General features: G+C 38.1%; 1 protein-coding gene across 11 annotated transcripts in view; it reads right to left on the bottom strand.

Annotated features, from left to right (window-relative positions):
* ndrg4 (NDRG family member 4) overlaps positions 1–22,767 on the bottom strand; it is a 63,606-nt gene that overhangs the window by 21,169 nt on the left and 19,670 nt on the right. For 4 of the 11 annotated variants that reach the window (XM_067500619.1, XM_067500622.1, XM_067500626.1 and 1 more), the window contains 3 exons: positions 14,680–14,770; positions 8,256–8,414; positions 2,006–2,044 (listed from right to left, as the gene is read on the bottom strand). In XM_067500619.1, coding sequence (XP_067356720.1) covers positions 2,006–2,044; positions 8,256–8,414; positions 14,680–14,770 — 289 coding nt within the window. Of the gene's footprint in view, positions 1–2,005; positions 2,045–8,255; positions 8,415–14,679; positions 14,771–20,392; positions 20,535–22,767 lie in introns of those variants that run through there. The other 7 variants (XM_067500620.1, XM_067500624.1, XM_067500628.1 and 4 more) reach the window with 5 other exon arrangements.

The raw sequence follows: 22,767 nt of genomic DNA, 5'->3' as shown, positions 1-22,767 counted from the left end.
ATTTAATACAGTTAATGGTGTGAAAAAATAAATATTAAATACTTAATGCCATCTTCCATCCATCAATCTATTAGCTTAACTATTATTCCATTTCATGGTCATGGGGGGCTGGAGCCTATCCTAGCCTTCATTGCGTAAGAGGCGGGGTAGATCTCCAGTCTATCTCAGGGCCTTCATGGTCTGAGGTACTCAGATACTCGGGCATGTATCGGTCATGGAAACATTAAATGAGTTAAATTATCCACAACTGGCTCAGCTATATTTTTTTTTTATTTTCAGCAGCTGGCTAATTAACAGAGTTGAGTTGAGTTTCAGGTTCTGAGGGGAACTGTTAATGTTACAGTGAAAGGTCTTAAGTCCAGAAGTTGAATTCAAAATAATAGCAGAGGGCTTTGTCATAATTTAGATAAAAGTTTATCTGTCATAAAGTTGCTTATTTAAATAAATAGATTTTTTTGCTTTTCATGTGACTTTCATACAAATGCAAAGTATAAGTACAGGTGAGTTGATTTGGCAAAGTGATGATGCAAAAACAAAGGTGACCAGAATATTATTGCTATTAAAATTACTTCACATAATGAAAAGTAATTGGTAGAATGTTAATCTTGAAATTAGTCACATGTTTATCTTTAACTAAAAATGTACACATTTACATCACAGGGTGTAAAAATGAGTTTCGTGTCAATTACTAACTTATACAATAGGGATAATTTAGTTTTAAAAATGGATGCTGCCCGGATGAAACACATAAAGTAGTGGCAGGCAAACAAAATTCCCCACAGGTCATACAGGTTATTGATGTGGGGGAGGCTGGACCGTCCAACTCCATAATTCCACCACCTGACTACCTCACTTGACAAGAAGCAGTAAGTTGAGTCAGAATTCTTCAAATGTGTCATTAATTATTTAAGACCTTGATGCGTAAGGTTTGAGTGTGAAGGGGAAGTGTTTCATTAGATTCATTGCTGTCTGACACCCAGCATTTCTGACTAAAATTACCCACTAGAGTTGTTACATGTGTGAAGTTCTCAAACTGATGGCGTAATGGGTCGTGCAGGTTTATACATAGCTAAGGTTAAGGTGCTGTTCTCAAATTGTCTAAGTAGAGCTTTAACTCGTTTAAACAATGCAATTAATGCCCACTAATGCTGGATTATTAATTGGATTCTCTGGGATTAACAATTTGTTGGAATGGGAAATTAAAGTCAGAAGCTTTATTCAATGAGAGGACAATCAGGTGTGAGTCTGAGAGGCCCTGCTCATCAGGCTCTAATGATTACAAAATAACCGCTAAAGAGTTTGGACTCAACCAGTCGACTGTCAAGCAGATTGTGTAGATCTTTCAACAGCACTGTTACCCTCCCCAGCAGCTCACTAAAATCACACCAAGAGCAACTGATGTTACTACTACTATCTGTAATAATGCAGGAGGTCACAATGGAAGTCCAGCATAACATCTGGAAAATCTAAATGTCTCTTTTGCAGTGGATAAATTATCTGTTCATGAGTCAGTCATCAGCACTGAACAACAACAGTGTGCATTGCAGAATTGCAAAGAAGAATGCTGTCGCAGGTCGAAGGTGTCTGTTGCAAGCCTGGATAAAATAGGAGGGTTGTGGCAGGAAGGGCATCTGGCATAAAAACACATGCCAAATCAAAGCCTTGACGTTGACTGTATTGAATATGAGTTTTTTTGTATTTTGTTGGTGGGGCAACACTTCTGTCTCAGAGTAGGTTTTATCATCTTTGTTATATTTAGCATTGTGCAAGCGCAGCTATCACCCATCTTCCCTTTTTTCTTTTGTCTGTCATCTCTGGCAGGCATCACTGTTTAACCGAGTGTGCAAGCACAAAGAAATGAGAAACAAAGAAAGATGGTTGATAAATGGTGAGAAGATTAAAGAAGAAATGCACCAACAAGAAAAAGTAACAGAGAGGAAACAGGGAGACAGGCTTAATCTTAATAACACAACAACAACAGCAGCAGCTGACTGACAGCCCCTACCTTCCAATCCCCTGGTGGCATCAGCTGTTCACAGCTTTCCTACACAAAGAGAAAAGCAGAGATAGAAGACACAAAGTAGAACATTAAAATTGTAAGAACATATGTAATTGCAAACTCACACACACAGAGTCACTGTCTTCACTCAAGGGTGCATCCATTGTTGGAGCTGAAGGCCGCTAGACTTACAGAAGAGCAACACAAGCTGTGCAGTGTAGGCCCAAAACCACAGACAGAAAAAACAGTTTCCCAGAAGCACCTTAGCAGTACAGTATATCATGTTTATCTGTATCTGAACATATACAACACAAGAATGTATATTATTTCTTATGATTTAGAATTAATCTCTTTATAGGCCAAATCTAAGATTTTGTTACTGAAGTGTTGGAAATTGGTAAAACATGGATCCAGATAGCCTGATTTTAATTCCCAGATTAAATTTACCATTATCCAACCTCCAGTGCAGTTTCAGTGGGTGTTTGTGGTTTATGTTAATTGATCTGGGTTATTTGAACGGACTTTAAGAAGCTCCCTCCAGAACTAATAGAAGACGTACACTCACCGGCCACTTTACAAGTAGACCTGTACAATCCAATGCAATTCAATTTAGCAGCTCTGCCATGAATTCTATAAATTATTGACATTTATAAATTAAAACATTATAAAAGTAGAATTCATGGCATAGCTGCTGTATTGGATAAAAAATAAAATAAAACAATATTAAAATGGCCTGTTAGTGTATTGACTGTTTGCTGGCTGCATTTCCAGAATAGTAAACAGACGTTGTACTATTTCTACTACTACTACTACTACTACTACTACTACTACTACTACTACTACTAGTAATAATAATAATAATAATAATAATAATAACAATAACAATTATAGCAATCATAACAATAATAATACATGTACGGATAACAACATATCAAATGTTAAAACAGAGTAGGTTTTTTTTATTGTTTTGGATGCCAGCAATGTTGGGATAGATGCAACAAAAAAACTTGAAAAGTTGTGCAAGGCTAAAAAAAAAAAAGGTTTGAACATTTCACAGATAATACGGTCAGTTGGCAATAGGTCAGTATGATGACTGACTATTTAAAGAACATCCCAGAGAAGATGAGTCCTTCAGAAGTTGGGAAGGTTTTTCATTTTGTGAAAGAAAATCTTGTTCCATGGTTTGTTTCTCAATTTAAAATTGCAAAGAATTTGGGGATTACATTATCTACAGGACATACAGTAATATATTTAAAATATTTAGGAAGAATCCAGAGTCCCGTGTCTCTGTTGCTGCATATACAAATGCAAGTTAAAACTCTGGCATGCAAAGAAAAAAACTATATTTAGAAAGCCTGCATCTACTGTATAAAGGTGTGGGGATGCATTAATGCACATAGAATAGAAAGCATGTAACTCTATAAAGGCAACTTTAATGCTCAAATATACAGGATACAATGTCAAATCTCATTCTGCATGTATTAAAAGAGCATAACTCAATAATAAAGGAGATCAGTTGTTAAACTGATCTCCTTTATTATTGAGTTATGAATTTTTTTATTGAGCAAGAGTTTTATACTTTCAGAACTAAACCAATTGTTCTCCTGAGTTACCAAAAGCTTACAGAGGTGGTCTTGTCCCAACTTTTTTTTTTTTTCCTTTTGTGATGTGTTGCTGGAATGAAATGAAAAATTACCAGATTTAGTTTTTTCAATTTTTTAACAATTTTCTTTCTATTATGTACAATTAGAGTACGTTCCAAGTGATTTTCAAATCATTGCATTCTATTTTTATTTACACTTTAAACAGCGTCCCAAAGTTTTAAAAAACGGGGTCATGTTCTTCATCACGAGTAAACTGATAATGAGTAAAACTGCACTAGAGGTTTGAAAACATTTTGAAGTTTCCAAATAGTTGACTATTGTTGACTATTGATTTAAACACATCAGTAAATCAGTACAGTGCTTTTAAAGTGCCCATTGTAAATTTGTCATTATTTTTTTTACAATATTGAATAATGGTATACATAATCAGGCTTTTTTGATAACAAAAATACAATAATAATAATAATAATATTGTCAAAGTGAAAACAGATCTCTACAATGTAATCTAAATTAGTGAAAAATATAAAACTAAAAATAAGTGATATAGATTGACCTTTAAGTTAAATCCACAAAATCATTACTCACAACTGTATTTAGTTAATTTTGATTATTTTGTACAAATCAGTTTCCACTTTTTCATGAGTCTTTTATTGTGAATTTTTTGTTTAAAAAAGCCAAATTAAATCATCTCTTATTCAGTTTTAAACAAAAGGTGTAAACTTCCAAGGGGGTTGAATACTTTATGAAGGCGCTAAATGTTTGCAGTTAGTGCCAAACATATCTGCTATTTCAGATTATGTGATTCTAGAAAGGCAGTAAGGATGGTTTATTGAAGTGCATTTGGGAAACTGTGAAAAGAACAATGGTGTTTTAATACAGAATGAGACAGAGAGTGCAGCATCCAGCGTCGCTTTAAAGCAGGTCACCGCAACATTCATTTACATATGTAAACAAAGATGGGCTTGGGAATATGACTGGGGCATAAAAATATCATTGTTTGTCGTGTGGCCACAGTGGTGAGGGGAATCAGAATCCCTGCGAGACAGTAACAACTCCTCGACTGCAAAAATGCATTTAAAAGTTAGGAGACACTGATTGCTAAAAAACTTTCAGTTTCAGTTTCAGTTTATGTGACAGCTGGGCCAATCCTGGTCAAAGCTTCCCAATATTCAATTCCCTGAATTTGATGTTAAACTAAATATTACTTGGAAGCCTTGGAGAAAACATGGCTTATCCTCTAGTAGAGATGTTTCCTTTTTTCAGAATGTGGTCTTGACTCTCCATTTAAGAATTGAATGAATTAAAACAAAACAGGATTTTGTTCCTTACTTAATGCACACTGATGACTGGGACATAAGACATGCACAACAGCATTTTAGCATTAACAGTTTAACTATAAAATTTTAACCTTCCTCACTATTGCAGTCGAAGACCCTTTCACTGTTCCGAACATGTGTTATTAGAGCACACAAATGAACATATTCCTGCTCTGATGCCTTTGTTAGGATTAGAGCAAAGCAGGAAGATCTGGACCTCAAATAAATAAATAAATAAACATGAGTACATGCATATGAAGTTAGACATCAGTCAGACTCGTCAGACAGATGGTTTCCACATGGCTTTTATGTTAAACATGCAGAGGTTAGTTTGTGAGTTCACATGGGAATTTCTGAAGAGATCTCTGAAAGAAGATATGACAAGATTAAAGATGGTGATTCTACATATACAGAGGCAGAAAGGAATAGTGGTGGATTAGGTGGGGAGAAGGAGGTTAAAATAAAAAGTTATTAACAGTGAAGACTGGGGTGGAAAAGAAAGGACAGGAGTGGCCCCTCTTCACTGAGTGAAGTCAAAGCAGGGACACACCTAAAGAGAGAAAGAGATGTCACTATGCACAACAGGAGCTGAAGCTGCCCTATAAATATGACAACTTCAAATAATATTGAACGGGTTTAACTTTGTCAGTATGCTTCTGTGTCATCAGAAGCATAGGGGAGAAAATCCGACTCAGAGGGCAACTTTAGTCCCTGCGGTTTCATGCAATTGGTTCTTTTTCACATTTTCAGAGGGAAAATGTTAGAGATGACAGTGACGATGGTCGGACCAGCAGGTGGCACTCTTCTCTTTCTCATAACTCCCACCCCATCACACTGTAATGTGGAGGATGTGCAGCAGCCCAGCTCAGTGAGGGGGTAGAGGACTGTTGAGGCTGGAGAGGGTACGGTAGGTGATGACATGTAGATGAGATGTTGAACTTTAAATGTCTTAGTGAAAGATTCTCTGTCACAACCATATTAACATAATAGTTAAAAGTGGTGCGATGCTTCTTTCTTGATGAGTTTGCCCAGGTGACATCTGCTGCCTCTTTATGTTGTCAGGCTGTATACTCATAGATGAATGGACCTAGTTGCTGTCTGCTGGTTTTATCTGCGATTGTGATGTGTTTCCAGGGTATCTGATCTCTGTGTCTGCAGCTAGAATTATTTTAGGGTTTTGCAAAATGGACCTCTCTGCTAAAAAGCAGAATTACTGGAGCACTTAATTTAATTAATCAGATCCAAGAGGATCAGGGGACTGAGTTGATTAAGTCTGATCCAAGGTATGGTATAAATGTAAATGTCCACAGAATGGAATAATATGTCTAGCATCTATACTGTGTTATTTCCAATTCAAAATAGTTGGGACGATATGTAAAATGCAAATAAAAAGAGAATGCAATGATTTGCAAATCTCATTAACCCATGTTTTATTCAGCAACTGAACACAAACAACATATCAGGTGTTTAAAACAGACATTTTACCATTTCAAGGAAAATATTAGCTCATTTTGAATTTGATGGCAGCAACACATTTATAAAAAGTTGGAATAGATGTTTACCATGTGTAGCATCCCCTCGTCTATTAATAACTGTCTGTAAACATCTGAGAGGTTTTATGATGTGTCAAATGTTTTCTAATGGTGAAAGGTCTGGACAGCAGGCAGGCCAGATCAGAACCCGGACTCTCCTACAAAGCCATGCTGTTGTGGTGGATGCAGTAGGTGGTTTAGCATTGTCTTGTTGAAATATGCAAGGCCTTCCCTGAAAAAGACGTTGTCTGGATAGGAGCATGTGTTACTCTAAAACCTCTATGTACTTCTCAGCATTGACGGTGCCTTTCCAGATGTGTAACCTGCCCATGCCATAGGCACTAATGCACCCCATATCATTAGATATGCAGGCTTTATAACTGTCTGCTGATAACAACCTGGATGGTTCCTCTCCTCTTTAGTCTGCAAGACATGACGTACATGGTTTCCAAAAAGAATTAAAATTTTTGATTCATCTGACCACGGAACAGTTTTCCTTTTTGCCTCAGACTATTTTAAATGAGCTTTGGCCCAAAAGAGCATGGTCGCGTTTCTGGATTGTGTTCACATATGACTTCCTCCTTGCATTAAACAGCTTTAACTTACATTTGTGGATTGCACAGCAAACTGTGTTCACAGTGATTTCTGGAAGTGTTCCTGAGCCCATGCAGTAATTTCCAGTAGAGAAGCATGTCTGATTTTAATGCAGTGCTGCCTGAGGGCCCAAAGATCACGCACATCAAGTTTTGACCTATGGCCTTGTCCAATGCGCCTTTTAATAATATTATAAACTGTAGATGGTGGGATCTTCTGAATTTTATGTTGAGGAAAATGTTTCTGTTCCTCACCATTTTTGGTGCAGTTTGTCGCAGATTGGTGAACATCTTTACATTCAAGAGGCTCTGCCTCTCTGAAATGCTCTTTTAATACCCAGTCATGTTACTGACCTGTTGCCAATTAACCTAACTAGTTGTCAAATGCCCCTGTTCCAACTTATTTTAGATGTGTTGCTATCATCAAATTCAAAATGAGCTAATATTTTCCAAGAAATAGTAAAACCTCTCAGTTTTAACATCTGATATGTTGTTTATGTTCTATTGTGAATAAAATATAAAATATGTTAATATTAATATGTCCGGGTGAGATTAGACATAAATAAATGTTCTCAACTACTTTAGCTTCAGTTTTGGTTCATTTAAATGCATGCTGTTCACACTTGTGCCACGTATGAAAAAGATAAATATCAATGTTACTGCATCCAAAACGTGACCAGGTTACTTAATCAGTCAGTCACTTGTTCAGATTCTGTCAAATTAATAGAAAAGAGAGGTACTTTTTAAAATACTTTGTTACCAATTAACTTTTTAAAATATTATAGATCGATCTACCCAACAAGGTATTTATACTGAGATTATAATCAATAGAAATAATAATAGTCTAGAAATATATAATAAAGTGAAGAATAAAACTATGTTATATAGGGAGTAATTTACTTTTGAGTTTTTTAGTGGATGACTTTTAATTTTGTATTTTGACAGTGCATTGCTATTTTTACTTATGTAAATTATTATTCCTTTTCAACTCACAATGGCAGTGGAGCAAGATGCTTTTCCAACATTTTACCTTCTTTGCAGACAGTGGGTGTATTCTTGTTGTACTATTAGTTAACAAGAGTTAGTTCAGCTATGTTGGTGTAGATGAAATAAAGTCTTATGAGATGTTTTCAGTGTCTGTTTTCTGCTCAGCTAAACTTATTTGTGTTGTGTTGGATGGTTCTGCTTGTTCTGGTGGTTCTGGTAGTTACCGGGAGGACCCCGCTGGTCCGACGGCGGGTCTGGCGGAGCCAGTGCCGTGCGATGGCATGCCAGCGGTGAGTGGGGCGGCTGGGGGGAGGGGGTTGGTTAAGGGGCGCGGGGCTGGCAGGGCAGGGGAGCCCCCCCGATGCCTCCTCTCCTTTATCCTGCTGTGTTTTGAAACAACAAGCACAACAAGGTGGTTACTGGGTAACAACCGGGGCAGACATAGCAGCAACTCATACGAAAGATAAACATGTGAAGCAAATCATTTTGTGAGGCAGTGCACTCTGTGATCCTCAAAGCCATTAAAGCTCTAATGAAGAGACTTCATTTTGTGACATTTTTGTTCCAGCATGAGCAAAAAGGTTCGAGCTGATGATCTATAGCCTTCCTTCACTGGAAAGAGAAGCACGTGGTGTGAGCAAGAGTGGAAAATCTAATCTGTTGGATTAGATTATCCACTTAGCCAGATGAAACTCTAAACCAGGAATATGCTGCATTCATGTCACCTAGGAAACTGTAAATACAGTGAAAATACAAAGGCCGTGTAGTTTGTTCCTTATAGGGCTGTAACAAAGATCTAAATAATTCTATATAATAAATAATAAATAATAAATCCTACATCCAAGCCCTCATTAACCCCCCTGTATGACATTTTAACCACATACCAAAAGATTCTTTCAGCTGTTTGCAATTTTCATATTATTTCATTAATTATGTTTGTGTGAGTAGTTGTTCAGTATAAATACTGTGCAGCAACATTGTCTTTAAAAAAAGAAAATGATAGTTTTTAAACTACATTAAATACAACCAGATGGTTAGAACACAAAAAATCCTTTGGAAAAATGTTACTAGTTTTACATTTATTAAAGACAACCTATGGCACTTTCTTGTGAACAAAAGATTCTCATCAAACCCTTTATGTTTAATTTTAAGTTACACAAATTTGTCAACTTTTAAAATGACTAGATTTGTATATTATGACTATGTTCCACATTATGTTCTCTCTGTATTTAGGATATACTTTTATAGCATTCTCCTACCATATAAGCCATTTATGTTAAGATAGAAAGATCCACTCCAAAAAATTGTAGATTAGATTCCAGAGTCAACTGTAACTCAACTCAGTCAACTGTCCATTTAATATCGGCCTTGATTTTATTTAAAGGGAGTTTTGGAGATGATAAAACCTGGGATGTTTCCAACGGTCCTACAAAATTCTTCAACCCCTCCTTGTCTGTGTAGATTCTTGGACTTTGACATCATGTTTATTCCAAAGGTGCTGTTCAAGCACACACATAGTAAGAATTGCTGTAATAAAACACGTTATTAAGATCTTGTGCATTTTTGGAGTTAAACTATACACTTATTCAAAAGTTGTTGCTGCATATTTGATGATTGTTGAAAGGTAGATTGCATTAGAACTCTCGTTACTGCACACACACATACACACACACCCCTTGATTTTGTCATCACGTATCTGTCTGGTTTTTGGCAGGACTCACAGAAAATGATTGACACATTGAGGAATTAATAGTAAGTAATGCTCTGCACAAAAAACATGCAGAGTGCTAGTCATGCTGGACCAGCAAGAATTACAGACAATGGCGCTGATGCAGACCGTTCAAAAGACATATCTTCCATTCTGGTATTGATACACTGATTGGGTGACGTCTCTAACATATTTCTAGTAAAGGAATACAAATTGCATAGAGTGTAATTATTAGACTGAGCAAGTACTATTTTACATCAATATCGAACTAGCCCATTCTCATAGGGACTGGGTAAAGGTTTGACTGGATTTGACTGCCTCAACGTGCTCAAACTCATCCCTCTCACAGTTGCCTTGGCAGACAGCAAAACATGTAAAATATTGTTGCCACTATCAGAACTGGGCCATTGAGACTTTCTGTGTTTTTACTGCTCTAGATTGACAATAAGATTACTAAGACGTTTAAACAAAAGCAAGTTTCTGATGTATTTCTACCTTCTTAAAGGGTTATATCTGTTACCACAAATTGATCATTGCATTCAGAAAAGTTGTTATTCCTGAATATAATGATTAGCTTAACAATCTTCTTCTTCTTCTTTTGTACCTCTGTTACCAGTTTAGCATCATCAACCTTAGGGAAAGCACCAACTGGAATTTTAGCATAGTTTGTTATTATTTAACTTTTGTTGAAATTTGCAGAAAACTTGTATGAGCCAACCAGGGTTCCCTCTGTTTTTTTCTTGTGTGGTGTATTTTTAGGTTAATTAGATTAAGAGGTAACGTATAGGCATATTGATGATGTCGTTAGTGTCCAGTTGTCAAGAAAATAATGCATAGTAAAGATGTTGTTACAAGAGAGTTTAGTTCGGCTATTGAATGAACAGATGTGGACAACAAGAGAGACGGTAACTGGAGCAAAGGAAATGACTACAAGGTAATGGTAGAAGTGAAAAGGAAGGATGAGGAAAAACGCCAGGTCTCAAGGCCATGGAGAATGCTTTGCAAAATCTAATAGACACAAGAAGGGTCAAGTTGAACAAGCTGGTGAAACAAAAGAGCAAGATATGCCTTTTAATGGTGGAGGACGGCTGCATGTAGGGGATGGGAAATCAAACAGAACTGTTTGGAGAGTTTTGTGATATAAATACCTCAGTCAAAGAAATGCTCCATTGGCTTAAATCTGAAGAAGATATGAATAGCGATCAGCAAGGCTGGTGTGAGTCAATGGCAAGTTCATTCAGAGCATTTTGTGAAGATGTTGTCTGTTGGATTAAAGAGGCACATCAGCACAAAGCAAGCAAATAAGGCAAATGACAGTGTAAGTCCTAAAGACAGTGTCTGTGGTGTCCTCAAGGAAATCCAGGAAATCCCAAACTAGTTCTGTTTGCTCTATAGCATCTTCAGCTTCAAAGGTATGTTTTAAAGGTTGTACTAGAAAGGGCTGAGGCTTTAGCTTAGGGCAGAGAGGGAGCAGCAAGGACCTAAGTTTAAGGCAGAAAGGGGCAGCAAGAAGCCAATCTTAGGGTACAAGAAGCCAAGCTTAAGGAAGAAAGGGAGCAGCAAGAAGGAAAGATTAGAGCAAAGAAGCAACTATTGGAAATGAACGCTGCTCTTGCTGCTGCCAACACTCAAATTCAGGTCTTAAGGAATGTATGGAGGAGCTTAATACTGTATGTAATATGCGGGTGATTGTTTCTAAGCTTCCATGTAATTCGAGAGAGGAGTGGAGGAAGGTGACTTCGTAGGGCTATGTTTAAAGACCTAGCGGAATTTGTAAACAAAGAAGCCTGTATCGTACTGCATCCAATTCTTCTTACACAGATAAGATACTTTCACAAGAGCAAAGGCTTATGCTTCACGTTTCTTAAACCAGGACATAAGTGTAAGCACTGTAAGGAGGAAGAAAACTGCCATACCTGCTCCGGGACACAATTATGCAGGAGCTTTGTAGGATGAGATTGGGATGGGATGATGGTGCCCGAACATCTTGCCCAAAGTTTGTCCCATTGGGTACAAACACTAGAGCAATTAAATGACTTTGGAATTGAGAGATGTTTCAAACCAAAAGGCCTTCGTCAGACTGTGTCTGCTCAAAGTGCATCATTTTGCAGATGCTAGCGTAGATGGCTATGGACCAGTAACATACTTAGTCCAGCGAAACATCAGTAACCAAGCTCACAGTGCCTTTGTGCTGGTAAAGGCAAGAGTTTCCACCCTAAAGCCCATGACTATCCCTCGGTTTGAGCTTACCACAGCAACCTTTGCAAGTATGTATGGATAAAATGCTAAGGAAGGAGTTTGAGCTACCACTGGAGGACTCTGTGTATTGGACTGATGCTAAAATACATCTAAAATACACCAGCAACGAGACATCAAAGTTTCACAAGTTTATAGCTAATAGAGTGTCGGCAATTCAGCAGGTCTCAGCAGTCTCACACTGGCACTACATAAACTCTCAGCTTAATCCGGCAACCGGTGCATCAAGGCGACTAAACGTGAAAGCCTTTCTGCGAAATAAACTGTGGGTATCTGGACCTGACTTCCTTACACAGGCAATCGAGAAGTGGCCAAGGAATCCAGACTTGCAAAAGATTGATGTAGCCGATGCTGAGGTGAAAAGAAATGTCACAGTGAATGTTCTCGTAATTGAAGAAAGCAAGGATATAATGCAAAGGTTGATAGAGTACTGTTCATCATGGACATGCTTAAAGTTGGCCATAGCGTGGCTCCTGAGGTTGAAAGATATGCTTCTAACTTTGTCCAGAAGGAGAAGGGAGCTGTTAGTAAATATTATTAAAGATATTCATCTTCAAAGAAAAATGCTGGACTCCAAACCAAGAAAGAAAAAACGAAAACCATTGATACCTGAGTTCCAAAGGCAGCAAAAACGGACACATGCAAACCACAGTTTTGTACCTGGGGACATTGTGTTAGCCGCTAACGGGTTTTACTCATGGGTGATTGGCAGGATCATCCACACAATAAAGGATGAGCGAGGTCTAGTACGTCAGCTTCGTATCAAGACGAGAACCAACGAGTTCTGGACTTATGGCTTTGACAATTGTCTTTGTAGTTTACCTTTTACGTTATGTTGTCAACGGTTTTGTTACAAGAGAGTTCAGTTCGGCTCAGGTATTGAAAGGAACAGATGTGGAGTTCAAGAGAGACGGTAACTGGAGCAAAGGAACTGACTACTGACTAAGGTAGTGGTAGAAGTGAAAGGTTCAGTGTGTAGCTGTGGATACACACAGTTTCTTACTTAATGTTCAATGTTCATCATACAACGATCTCCGGAGTGAAGTACTTGTTGGACCATCAGACACAAGTAAGATCTCCTCTACAACTTTCAATGCAGATTTATTCAAATGATGTTTCATGGGTAGGGTGTAGTTCAGGAAGAAGTCACCCCCTAGCCCCTCAATGCTTCTAGTGGTCGGGTTGGTGCCTTGCGTGTGTGTATGTGAGTGTGTGTGTTTAGGCCAATGATAAGCCACATTGTGAAGTACTTTGTGTATTGATAAGGTAGAAAGTAGCCCATTCCGATCTTCACCCTTCCATTCAGGTAGCACCCTAGGTTAACACCTAGCTGGCCTATTCCTAGAAAAAGCCCTGTCTGACACAAACAGCTTTACATGCTCACAGGGATAAACATGATAAAACACTGCCCCATAATGCAGTTAGTGTTCAAAAAATACTAGTTAATACAAAAAGGCACATAAATCATTTTTACATAGAGGCCTATTTGGCACCCCAAATCCATCACTATCAATTCATTTCTTATATCATCACAAGTGGTACTTAGTATGTTGCAACATCTCTGTTGTGCCCATATGAACTGAATGCAGCCTTATTCCAATGTGACCTACTTCGAGTTTTACCAGTGTTTTGTGCCAGGAGGTAATCACTCAGTAAGTGCTCTTAAAGGTCATTACCACACTGTTGGACAACACTACAGCACCTAAATGAGCTGGGAGAGAAAAGAGACAGGAAGTATATATATATCTCCAAAATTGTCTGAGCCAAAGTCGTCTTTGGCAGAACAATAAAATTAATGGGAAGCTGAGCTACGCAAACATGTAGCAGGGCTGATGATGCAGCAGCTGATGGCCTCAATTATTTATGAGCAGCGAGTCATAATAAGTGGGCCTAAAGACCTTTAGCTAGATGAGCTGATCGATGGCAGAATTAGTCATAGCACAGCTACCACTAATATCCCCAGTTTCATTTGTGACACACTGGCTAACTGAGTCATGGCTAAAACGTTTACCCAGTCGTCACCTCACACTGCTTCCTGCAGCATAAATAAGAGGCTTGTCCGGAGTAGAATACTCTATGCTTACTCCCAACAGATCAATGTGTTGTGTTTCCTGCTTTTCTGGGCGACAATGTTTTTCTATTCTTTCCATTCACACAGCTTGAAAGAATAAGAAAAACTGACATCATTATGAATTTGCAGGCACAAATGTTGCCTCCTCAACTCACTTTTCCATCCAGTTATTGTGGCAAGTCTCCATGGTTTCCATCATTCCTGCAACAAGAGGCTCTCAAATGTTCAAGAGCCCTTCATTGAGCCACAACCTGTTGCTTAGGTTATGGGTAACTGGACTGAAAAAAGTGGCATTTATGTAACTGCCCACTGCCTATTCTCTGCTCTGTTTTTACTTCCCGTTATCTCTCGCTCAGCTTAAACAAGCCCTTGTCCTGTCATAATGTTGTTTTCAAAGAATCGTGCTAAGATGGAGTGTATTACTTTTCTCTTCCACCTAAAAAAGTGCAGTGTCTAATTATTGGCCATCATAGCTAACAAGCACAAATATCTGCCTTTATACACTGTGAGTTGAGGGTGGTTCATCCTGCAACACACTAATCAGCATGTGAAAACACAGACGAGGGTTAATAGTACAGAGAACAAACACGGTAAATGAAAGTGACTGACTGACCATATCTGAGTCCACTCCTCTTTGCTCTGGAAGCAGGGGCTTCTCCTCCGTGAACTGCTGTTCCTTCATCCCTGCCATCCTGGACAACAATCTGCAAACCCCAAACACACACACACATCTAAGGTGTTACACTATCATGTCATCATGCGTAAAACATGTTCAGCCTTTTACTCCCAGTGTGACACATGATGATAAAAGTTCTGTTTCATTTAAAAATAATGAAACAGGGACACCCTAAGTGGAGTACTTTTACAAACCCACACTAAACTATGAGAGGCCTCAGTTCACTGATTGAATGTTGTATTGAACTGGAGCAATCTGAGCAGCTGACTGATGAGAAACTAACTGCGAATGGATGAGATGGATTTAAGATGGGAAATAATTTGGCAGTCAAGATTTCATGCTTTACTGAAAAAAGGATACATAAATAAATAATACATTTCACGACAAAAATACATTTGCATAACAAATATTGCTTCACATCCAAACTAGAGGTAAATCTTCACCAAATTTAAAGGTGCTCCGTGCAAGTTATGCTTACCTTGAATGTTAATCATCAAAATGCATTATGTTTAACAGAGTTGCTGAGGCCCACGTAGTGCTTGGAAATTATGTCTTTATGGCTGGCACTTGCCTTTTGATTTTTTTAAACTTCTCGTTCGACTAGCACGTAGACCATCAATGTGAACAAAAGCAGGGCATGTGTGAGAACTAACACACTGCATGCATTCACCTGCACTGGAGCTTGCATTTGGTGCTTCACAGGAAACATGTTGGAGAGCCTGCTGATTACTGCTTTTCCTTTTTCTGCATTGAATTTTTCTACTAAAAGATATCTTCATTGTTACTGTGCTTTGAAACAATCACCCGATTGTGTAATTACCCTATAAATGTATGTTATTTGTCAGCTTGCTAAAAATGTTGAATGCATTTAATTTCCCATAAAACATCCAAAAACATAATTTTTTTCAAAACATAACTGTCAAACTTTTGATTACTGGAATGACAAGAAATAACAAGTCTTACATGGGGCTCATGTATGTTTTTATGGAGGTGCTCAACAGAAACAATACACTCACCAACTCATAACAAAATAGTTCTATAGCTAGTGTTCAAAAGCTACACAGGGCACCTTTAATAGTGCGCTGTTGTGGTGACGTTTTTTGGTGGCCAACCCAAAAGTTTGTATTTACCTTGTTACCTTGACAAAAATTTTTAGGATTTTTTTCCTTTGGCATTTAGATTATTCTTGAAAATAAACTCTTACAAACTGAAGTTTATGATAATTAAATAAATAAATAAAATGATACTTGAACCTTAGATACCATTACCAGAAGTAAAAAGCTAATGAAAAATTACACTTGAGTCAAATGACTTAATGAAGAATTACACTTGAGTCAAATGACTTAATGAAGAATTGCACTTGAGTAAAATGGCTTAAACATCACCACCATTAAACTTCCAATGCGTAATTTGATTCATCACACTTACTGTACCTACAAAAGCCTTTCCTCTTGTACTTGACTGATCTAGCAACTGACTGCAAATGATAAACTTAATGAGGCTATATGTTATGTTATGTAAATCTCTTGACCTTATGTCAACTACAGACCTTTTTTCAGGCATTTAACCAAAAACTCATTAAAAACCCATCAACTTTGGGATGAGAAAACCAGAAGTGCAAAAACACTGCTCCAGATTTCTGGGTTTTAGAGCTCATCCGTATGGCACTCTATTATACTCTAGTATTTTACTGTGTCTGGACTTAATGAGGCTTTAAATATATATATGAGTACCTGTTTGGGTGTCAATATTACAATATTACAACATACATGTAGTCAAAGACACAAAGCTTGAGGTGAACATGTCTTTACATGCTCACTGTAAGTAAAAATTCAAGGTTTCGGTCTGTTGGGTTCATTGGTTCCTACATCCACAAACTATACCAACAGGAACACTTCCACAAACTGGCCAATCAGAACAGATTCGGCATTGGGGGAGAGGGGCCTTTAAAGACACAGAAAATGAAATGTACAAAAAGCAGGTGCATAAAGATCCATTATTAAGATAAATAAGGACTATTATATATATAACTAAGCCCTTGAATAAAATTTAAGCCCTAATTTATTCATAATATCCCCTTATTAAAGTAAAAATTACGGTTGTAACAATGCTCCATAGCATGATATTTAGCACTTAAAAAATGTGACAAAGCATTGTAATAATGGAAAATGGATCGCAATAACACTCATGGGGTCTCATGGGCCCAAATCTGTTTGCTTGATTGGCTTGACTCTCATTGACTGACTTGATGACTTTTACTGGCTAGTTGGAAAGGATGGGTTGGAGATTAAGGAAGCACTGTTGCACCTAAAATTTGCTGTGTGGCCGATCCTATGGTTTGAGGGCTATCATAATTCCCTATTGTTGGGATGCCAAGAGTGCTGACTGAAATTAGCAAGAGAGATCATATTTCTCCTTCGTTAGCTTCACTCCATTGGCTTCCCATTAAATATAGAATAGAATTTAAAACCCTGCTTCTTACATATAAAGCTCTGAAAGGTCGAGCTCCATCATATGTAGAAGACCTTTAGACCATTCGTCCACCAATCCCCCAGTTGTTGGTTCAATCCCTGGCTCTTCCAGTCACATGTCGCAGTGTCCTTGAGCAACACACTGAACCCTAACTTAGGTACTTCTGTGGAGTGTTGGCCAGCTGCATAGCAGCTCTCCCATCGATGTGTGTAATTGCGAGTGATAATCGGGTAATGAGAAGCAGTGTAAAGTGCTTTGAGTGCCAATTGGGAGAAAAGCGCTATATAAGTGCAGACCATTTAATAATAGATCACTTTGATCTCAGAATTCAGGCCTACTCGTTGTTTCCCGAATTTCCAAAAGTAGAATGGGAGGCAGAGCCTTTAGCTATCAAGTTCCTCTCCTGTGGAACTAGCTTCAAGTTCTGATTTGGGAAGCAGACAACCTCCCTATTTTTAAGAATAGGTTTAAACCTTACTCTTTGATAAAGCTTATACTTAGTTATAGGCTTAGACTGCTGGAGGACCCACCCCTGGATGCACTGAGCTCCTTTCCTCCTCTCTTCCCTCGCTCCCCTCACCCAGCATTTATATGCCACCACTGCATAACATTAACTTTGTGTCTCTATCTCCCAAAATTGTGCTTCTCCCCATCTGACTCCCTTTCTCTGTCCTAGTATGCTGCTACTGGTCGTACCAACCTGCCCAATATTTACTTGTTGCTTTTGTTGCTCTTTTCTTTTCTCTCTCTCCTATCCCAAACTGTTCAAAGCAGAATTCCACCCACCCTGAGCCTGGTTCTGCTGGAGGATTCCTCTGTTAAAGAGAGTTTTTCCTCTACACTGTTGCCTGTAGGCTTGCTCAAGCAGGATTTGTTGGGTTTTCTCTACTTATCTGCGTAGTCTTGACTTTATTATATAAAGTGCATTACGATAATTTGTTGTAAATTGGCCCTATAAAAAATAAAATTGAATTTAATTGCATTGAGTGGCCACTCTACCAACTAAGGCACTGCCACCCCGTGAATTGTTGTTACAACCCTAATAAATGAAAAAGTCCAGTTTATGTATTATTCCTGCAGAGCTACCATGTCTTTGATTCACTCAAAAACTAAAAATACACACAAGGACAAGTGCAATAAACCCCACTTTACTATCTACTAATCTCTAAACACTAGGTAAAATCCAAAATGGAGAGAAATAGAGGGTTGGGACTGATTAAGTACAGTATAGTACAAAACCATAGTTAAGTAAAGTTCACTCTCACAAACACACACACACAGTTATACAGAAGGACACTTCAAAACACACCAAATAGTGAGGTCAGACAGTGTCAGTACAATAACGGTTTTAGATGATGATATGCACTGTACTTGGACTTGGACACAGAAAAACCTTACACAAACATAATCACATGTACTGAGCTCAGAGCCAAGTTAACTTCTTCTGATAACCACTGACCTCAATGAGGTACTCTTGTTCTTAGTATTCTGTTAGACCTGACAAACTGGTAATGTGTGGTTAGGCAGATGAACGATGGGAAATCTGCAATTATACTGCAATTACTCATAAATTGCCCTGAGCTTCGTCTACCTTTGTTACTGTTGCAATGCCTTTTCATTTTCGCAGACATTGCATGGAGTAGGACGTTCAGTGTCATTTCTTAAACAATGGCCGCTTGAATTCAAAGAGAAGCAGACAAAAGAAGGAAATTTCATTCAGCATGTATCAATTTTTCTGGCTGATAAATGTGACCAGCAGATTTTATAAGCTATTGGTGACAAGATTTAGTTTTTATTTATTCTAAACTAATGCTGCTCGATGGGACTGCAGTATTTGACACAAAACCACTGTACTGTATCCTACCTATCGGGGCAAACCCTCAAGGTACTATATCTTGGCTTGAGCAAGCTGTTTTTGCCTCTCCACTGAAATGTGTTCCACAGCTCAGGTCTTGGCCCTGTTGTCTTGTTCATCTACACCACATCCCTCGGGTTCCATCATCTGCTTACTGCGTATGGATTTTCCTCTCATTGCTATGCCTGTGACTCCCAGTTCTCCCTGCCCTTTGTCTCTCAAAACACATTTCTACCTTGCTCTTTGATATCTCTATGGATTGGAGAAAGCTCAGTCTCTCCAAGACAAAAGTTTTGGTTTTCCCAACTGAACCTTCCGTAAGCATTAATGTGGGCTCTGCACTGAGTATTTCAACAAAGTCTGCTAGCAATCCATGAATATCAGCAGTGCTGAGCAGCATTTTTTCACTGACCCCACCTCCTCTATCTCTCATGCAGCTCTACACTATACAATATCAGAAGGATCAGATCCCACTTGTTCTAATATATGCTACCCAACTTTGCGTGCAGACACTCAGTCTGTTGTGTACTGCAATGTCCTACCACTGACGGGCACAATTAAAAGTCTCCATATGTCTACAATCACTTTCTCCCACTATGCACTTCCATGAATGATACATGGTGCAAAACAGCAAAAGACCCCAAGCATCGCTCTTTAGCTCAGTGGTTCCCTAATGGAGGAACAAACTACCTAACTATGCAGGAAATTCAGCATTCTTATCTATCTGGCACAAATGTCTCACAGAATGGAAACAACACCTCATGCCACTTTTTTCAGTGTCTCTCTGATTTATTTATTTTTCTTGTATCTCACTTGTAACTCACTTTGGATAAAAGCTAAATTAATAATGTAAATGTAACTCTATCCAAGTATGAGTTTGTCAGGCTTTGCTTGAGTGTAATATTCCCAGAAATCATTAAGAGCAGAGGAGTCCACCAGATGTCCTCAGACTTCCATCTCCATTGTCAGTCACCTGACTCCTCACACCCACCTGCTCTCCTGTCTCTTACTCCCTTATCACAGATTCCCGAGTCTCAGGCTACTATAATAGTAAACTATATAATTCAACAGCTGAACCTCCATTCTGGAAATGGTGTCTACACTGAAAACTGCTGACTGTAATATCTGTGAATTACACGGCATTAGAGCTAGATACTGTTGAGTTTTTCAAATGTAATTGCTTTTAGCAGCACAAGCAACATTCCATTCACCTTCAGTCAGTAGCAGACATTACAGAGACCCATATCCCCTAACGTGGGCAAATAAAACCTGAACTATCTCAGTGGAAACATTTGCTATGGTTGTTATTAGGGGGTGACTCACCCTTAAAGGACTTGCAGTGGTATCAACAGAACACACAACACCTCTGTATTTCTTCCGTTCAGTCTCGCTCCTCCCTGTCTTCTCTCCCTAACCTCATGTGTCCTCTATGGTTCTCTCTCTCCTCTGGCTGGCACTCATTCAGCATAATCGGTGTTTTTATCCGACACCCTTAAAGAGACAAAGCCCAGATGCCACTTAAAAGTCACCACCAGTGGCTGATAAAGTGTGTGTTTGTGAGTGTTAGAACGACTATTTAGAAGGGAAAAATCCACCCACACATCATCCCAGCACTTTCGTGTCCAAATGAGTTGTATTTCACACTGGTGCAAAAAGCTTTGCAGTAAACAATGTTCTCAAATTATTCTGAGACCCATGTTTGTGCATAGCTTTGAGAACACAAATATATAAAATCACGTGTTTGCATACATCATGCACTTTGTCAAAACCTGGAATTTTTCTTCTGAATTCTGCATGTACACAAACGCATACTTGTGCTTGTGTAGCCTCTCCTTTGCTGCTCTGTCTTCATTTCCATTACCCCCTTCTCTTCAATGTTTTCTTTTCTGTTCAAATCCTGCCATCTGACCTCAAGACATAAACCCATCAGGTCATTTGACATGCAGCTCCACACAACAACCCTCATAACACCCTTCTCTGCATTAGTGCATGTAGATGTTTATGTGTATCCACAGACAAGCATAATTTCAACTAGAAACTGAATCTTTCACATGTACATTTGACCACACGAGGACATTTCAACAAAATCCTATTCTATCGTTACGTTTACATTTTTTTACATTTTATCTTATCATTGCAGCCATTTGCCTATTTAAAAACTCGAACAAAATGTTTTTTCATGGAGCATTGTTTCCAGCCAAGCAAATTTTTGCTTTTAAATTTCTTCTCCACTCACTCCTAAAGTGTTTTTAAATATAAAATATACATTTAGCTTGCTTTATCCATATGTTAAAGCATTGACCTTTGGTCATTCAAACATACTGTAGGTGACTTTTACATTTTAATGTTATTTAATTTAGTCATAGCAGCACAGTTTAAGGAAAAAGCTGTGTGATATTTAATGCCTGTTACTGGGGGTTTCAAGCCGGTCAAAAATTGGGAAGGGTTGCATCAGGAAGGCCATAAAAAAGGAATCAAAAATTTGCCAAATCACTATGCAGACAAAACTGGGATAAGCCGAAAGGACAAAAAAAGAAAAGTGTGTTACTAAGAGATATTTTGTTGATGCCTCAGTGATCATCATGAGTGTGAGATATGCTTGTCACAGCTTGTAACAGTGAAATTATTGATGCCTCTCATATGAAATGTTTAAGAGAACACAATTCATAGCAGAAGACTGCAAATAAATGACAGGACATTAGTTGACTGACTTAATTCTTGTTTGTTAATGTAATATATGAGGCATTCATCTTGATATTCAGTCACACAGTTGATGAACGACTCAACACTGGAAATACAGCACAAGAACCGATTACCTTTATAATACCCACTAGAGCGGCTTTAAATGGATTTTGGATTTAACATTATGACATTCCCTAAAGTCTTAATGGCAAGGGATCATTCCAGTTTATTCCAACTTATCCCCATTATCATCTTGCCGATCTTTTCTATCAGATAGGAGAAGGTAAATGTGACAACACTCTCCTTTCTGACATCTTTGGGTCAGAACTTTTCTTTGTGTTAACCTAAAGTCATCTTTACCATGACACCAGAGTATGAGTATGTTAGTATGTGCTGTTATTTCCATTAGAAGAGATTTCTAAAACAAATTTATTATTATATACTGTGAATGTTGGAGCATTGAAGCATTCTAGCTGAAAGTAGTTAAGTGCCAAAAAATGTAAGGAACACAGAAATCAGAAGAAGAAGAAAAATTAGAATATCATTATTGTGAATGCTCCAGCATTCAGTAGGAGAAAAATTATAAACACAACAAAACCTATTTAATTTGGATCATTAGATAAATTATATACTAGATAAATTTAGATATAGACAAAATGCCTAAAAACAATAATGAAAAATGACCAAAAAAAGGTAAGAGATGAAATAATGCAAATAAATGCAATAAATGAATAGCACACAAAAAATGTTTTAATCAAAAAGCTAAGCTAAAAAGGTTAACAATTTAATTTTGTTGCCATCTTTTCACTGCAACTAGTTCTATGACATCCAGCCACTAATATCTAACACAAATTGTAAAAGGGGATCAATAGGCCCAGTGTCATCAGGAGACAGCCACATAAAGCTGAGTGTCATCGGCATAGCTGTGGAATGAGATGCCATGACTCGTGATGATACCACCTAGAGGTAACATACATACATAAAAAGAAGTGGTTCTAAAATTGATCCCCGGGGAA

This window comes from Channa argus, chromosome 4 (genome assembly GCF_033026475.1).
Source record: "Channa argus isolate prfri chromosome 4, Channa argus male v1.0, whole genome shotgun sequence".
In the NCBI taxonomy this organism is placed as follows: domain Eukaryota; kingdom Metazoa; phylum Chordata; class Actinopteri; order Anabantiformes; family Channidae; genus Channa; species Channa argus.
Note: the sequence above shows the minus strand (reverse complement) of the source record. Positions and strands in the feature narration are given on the sequence as shown.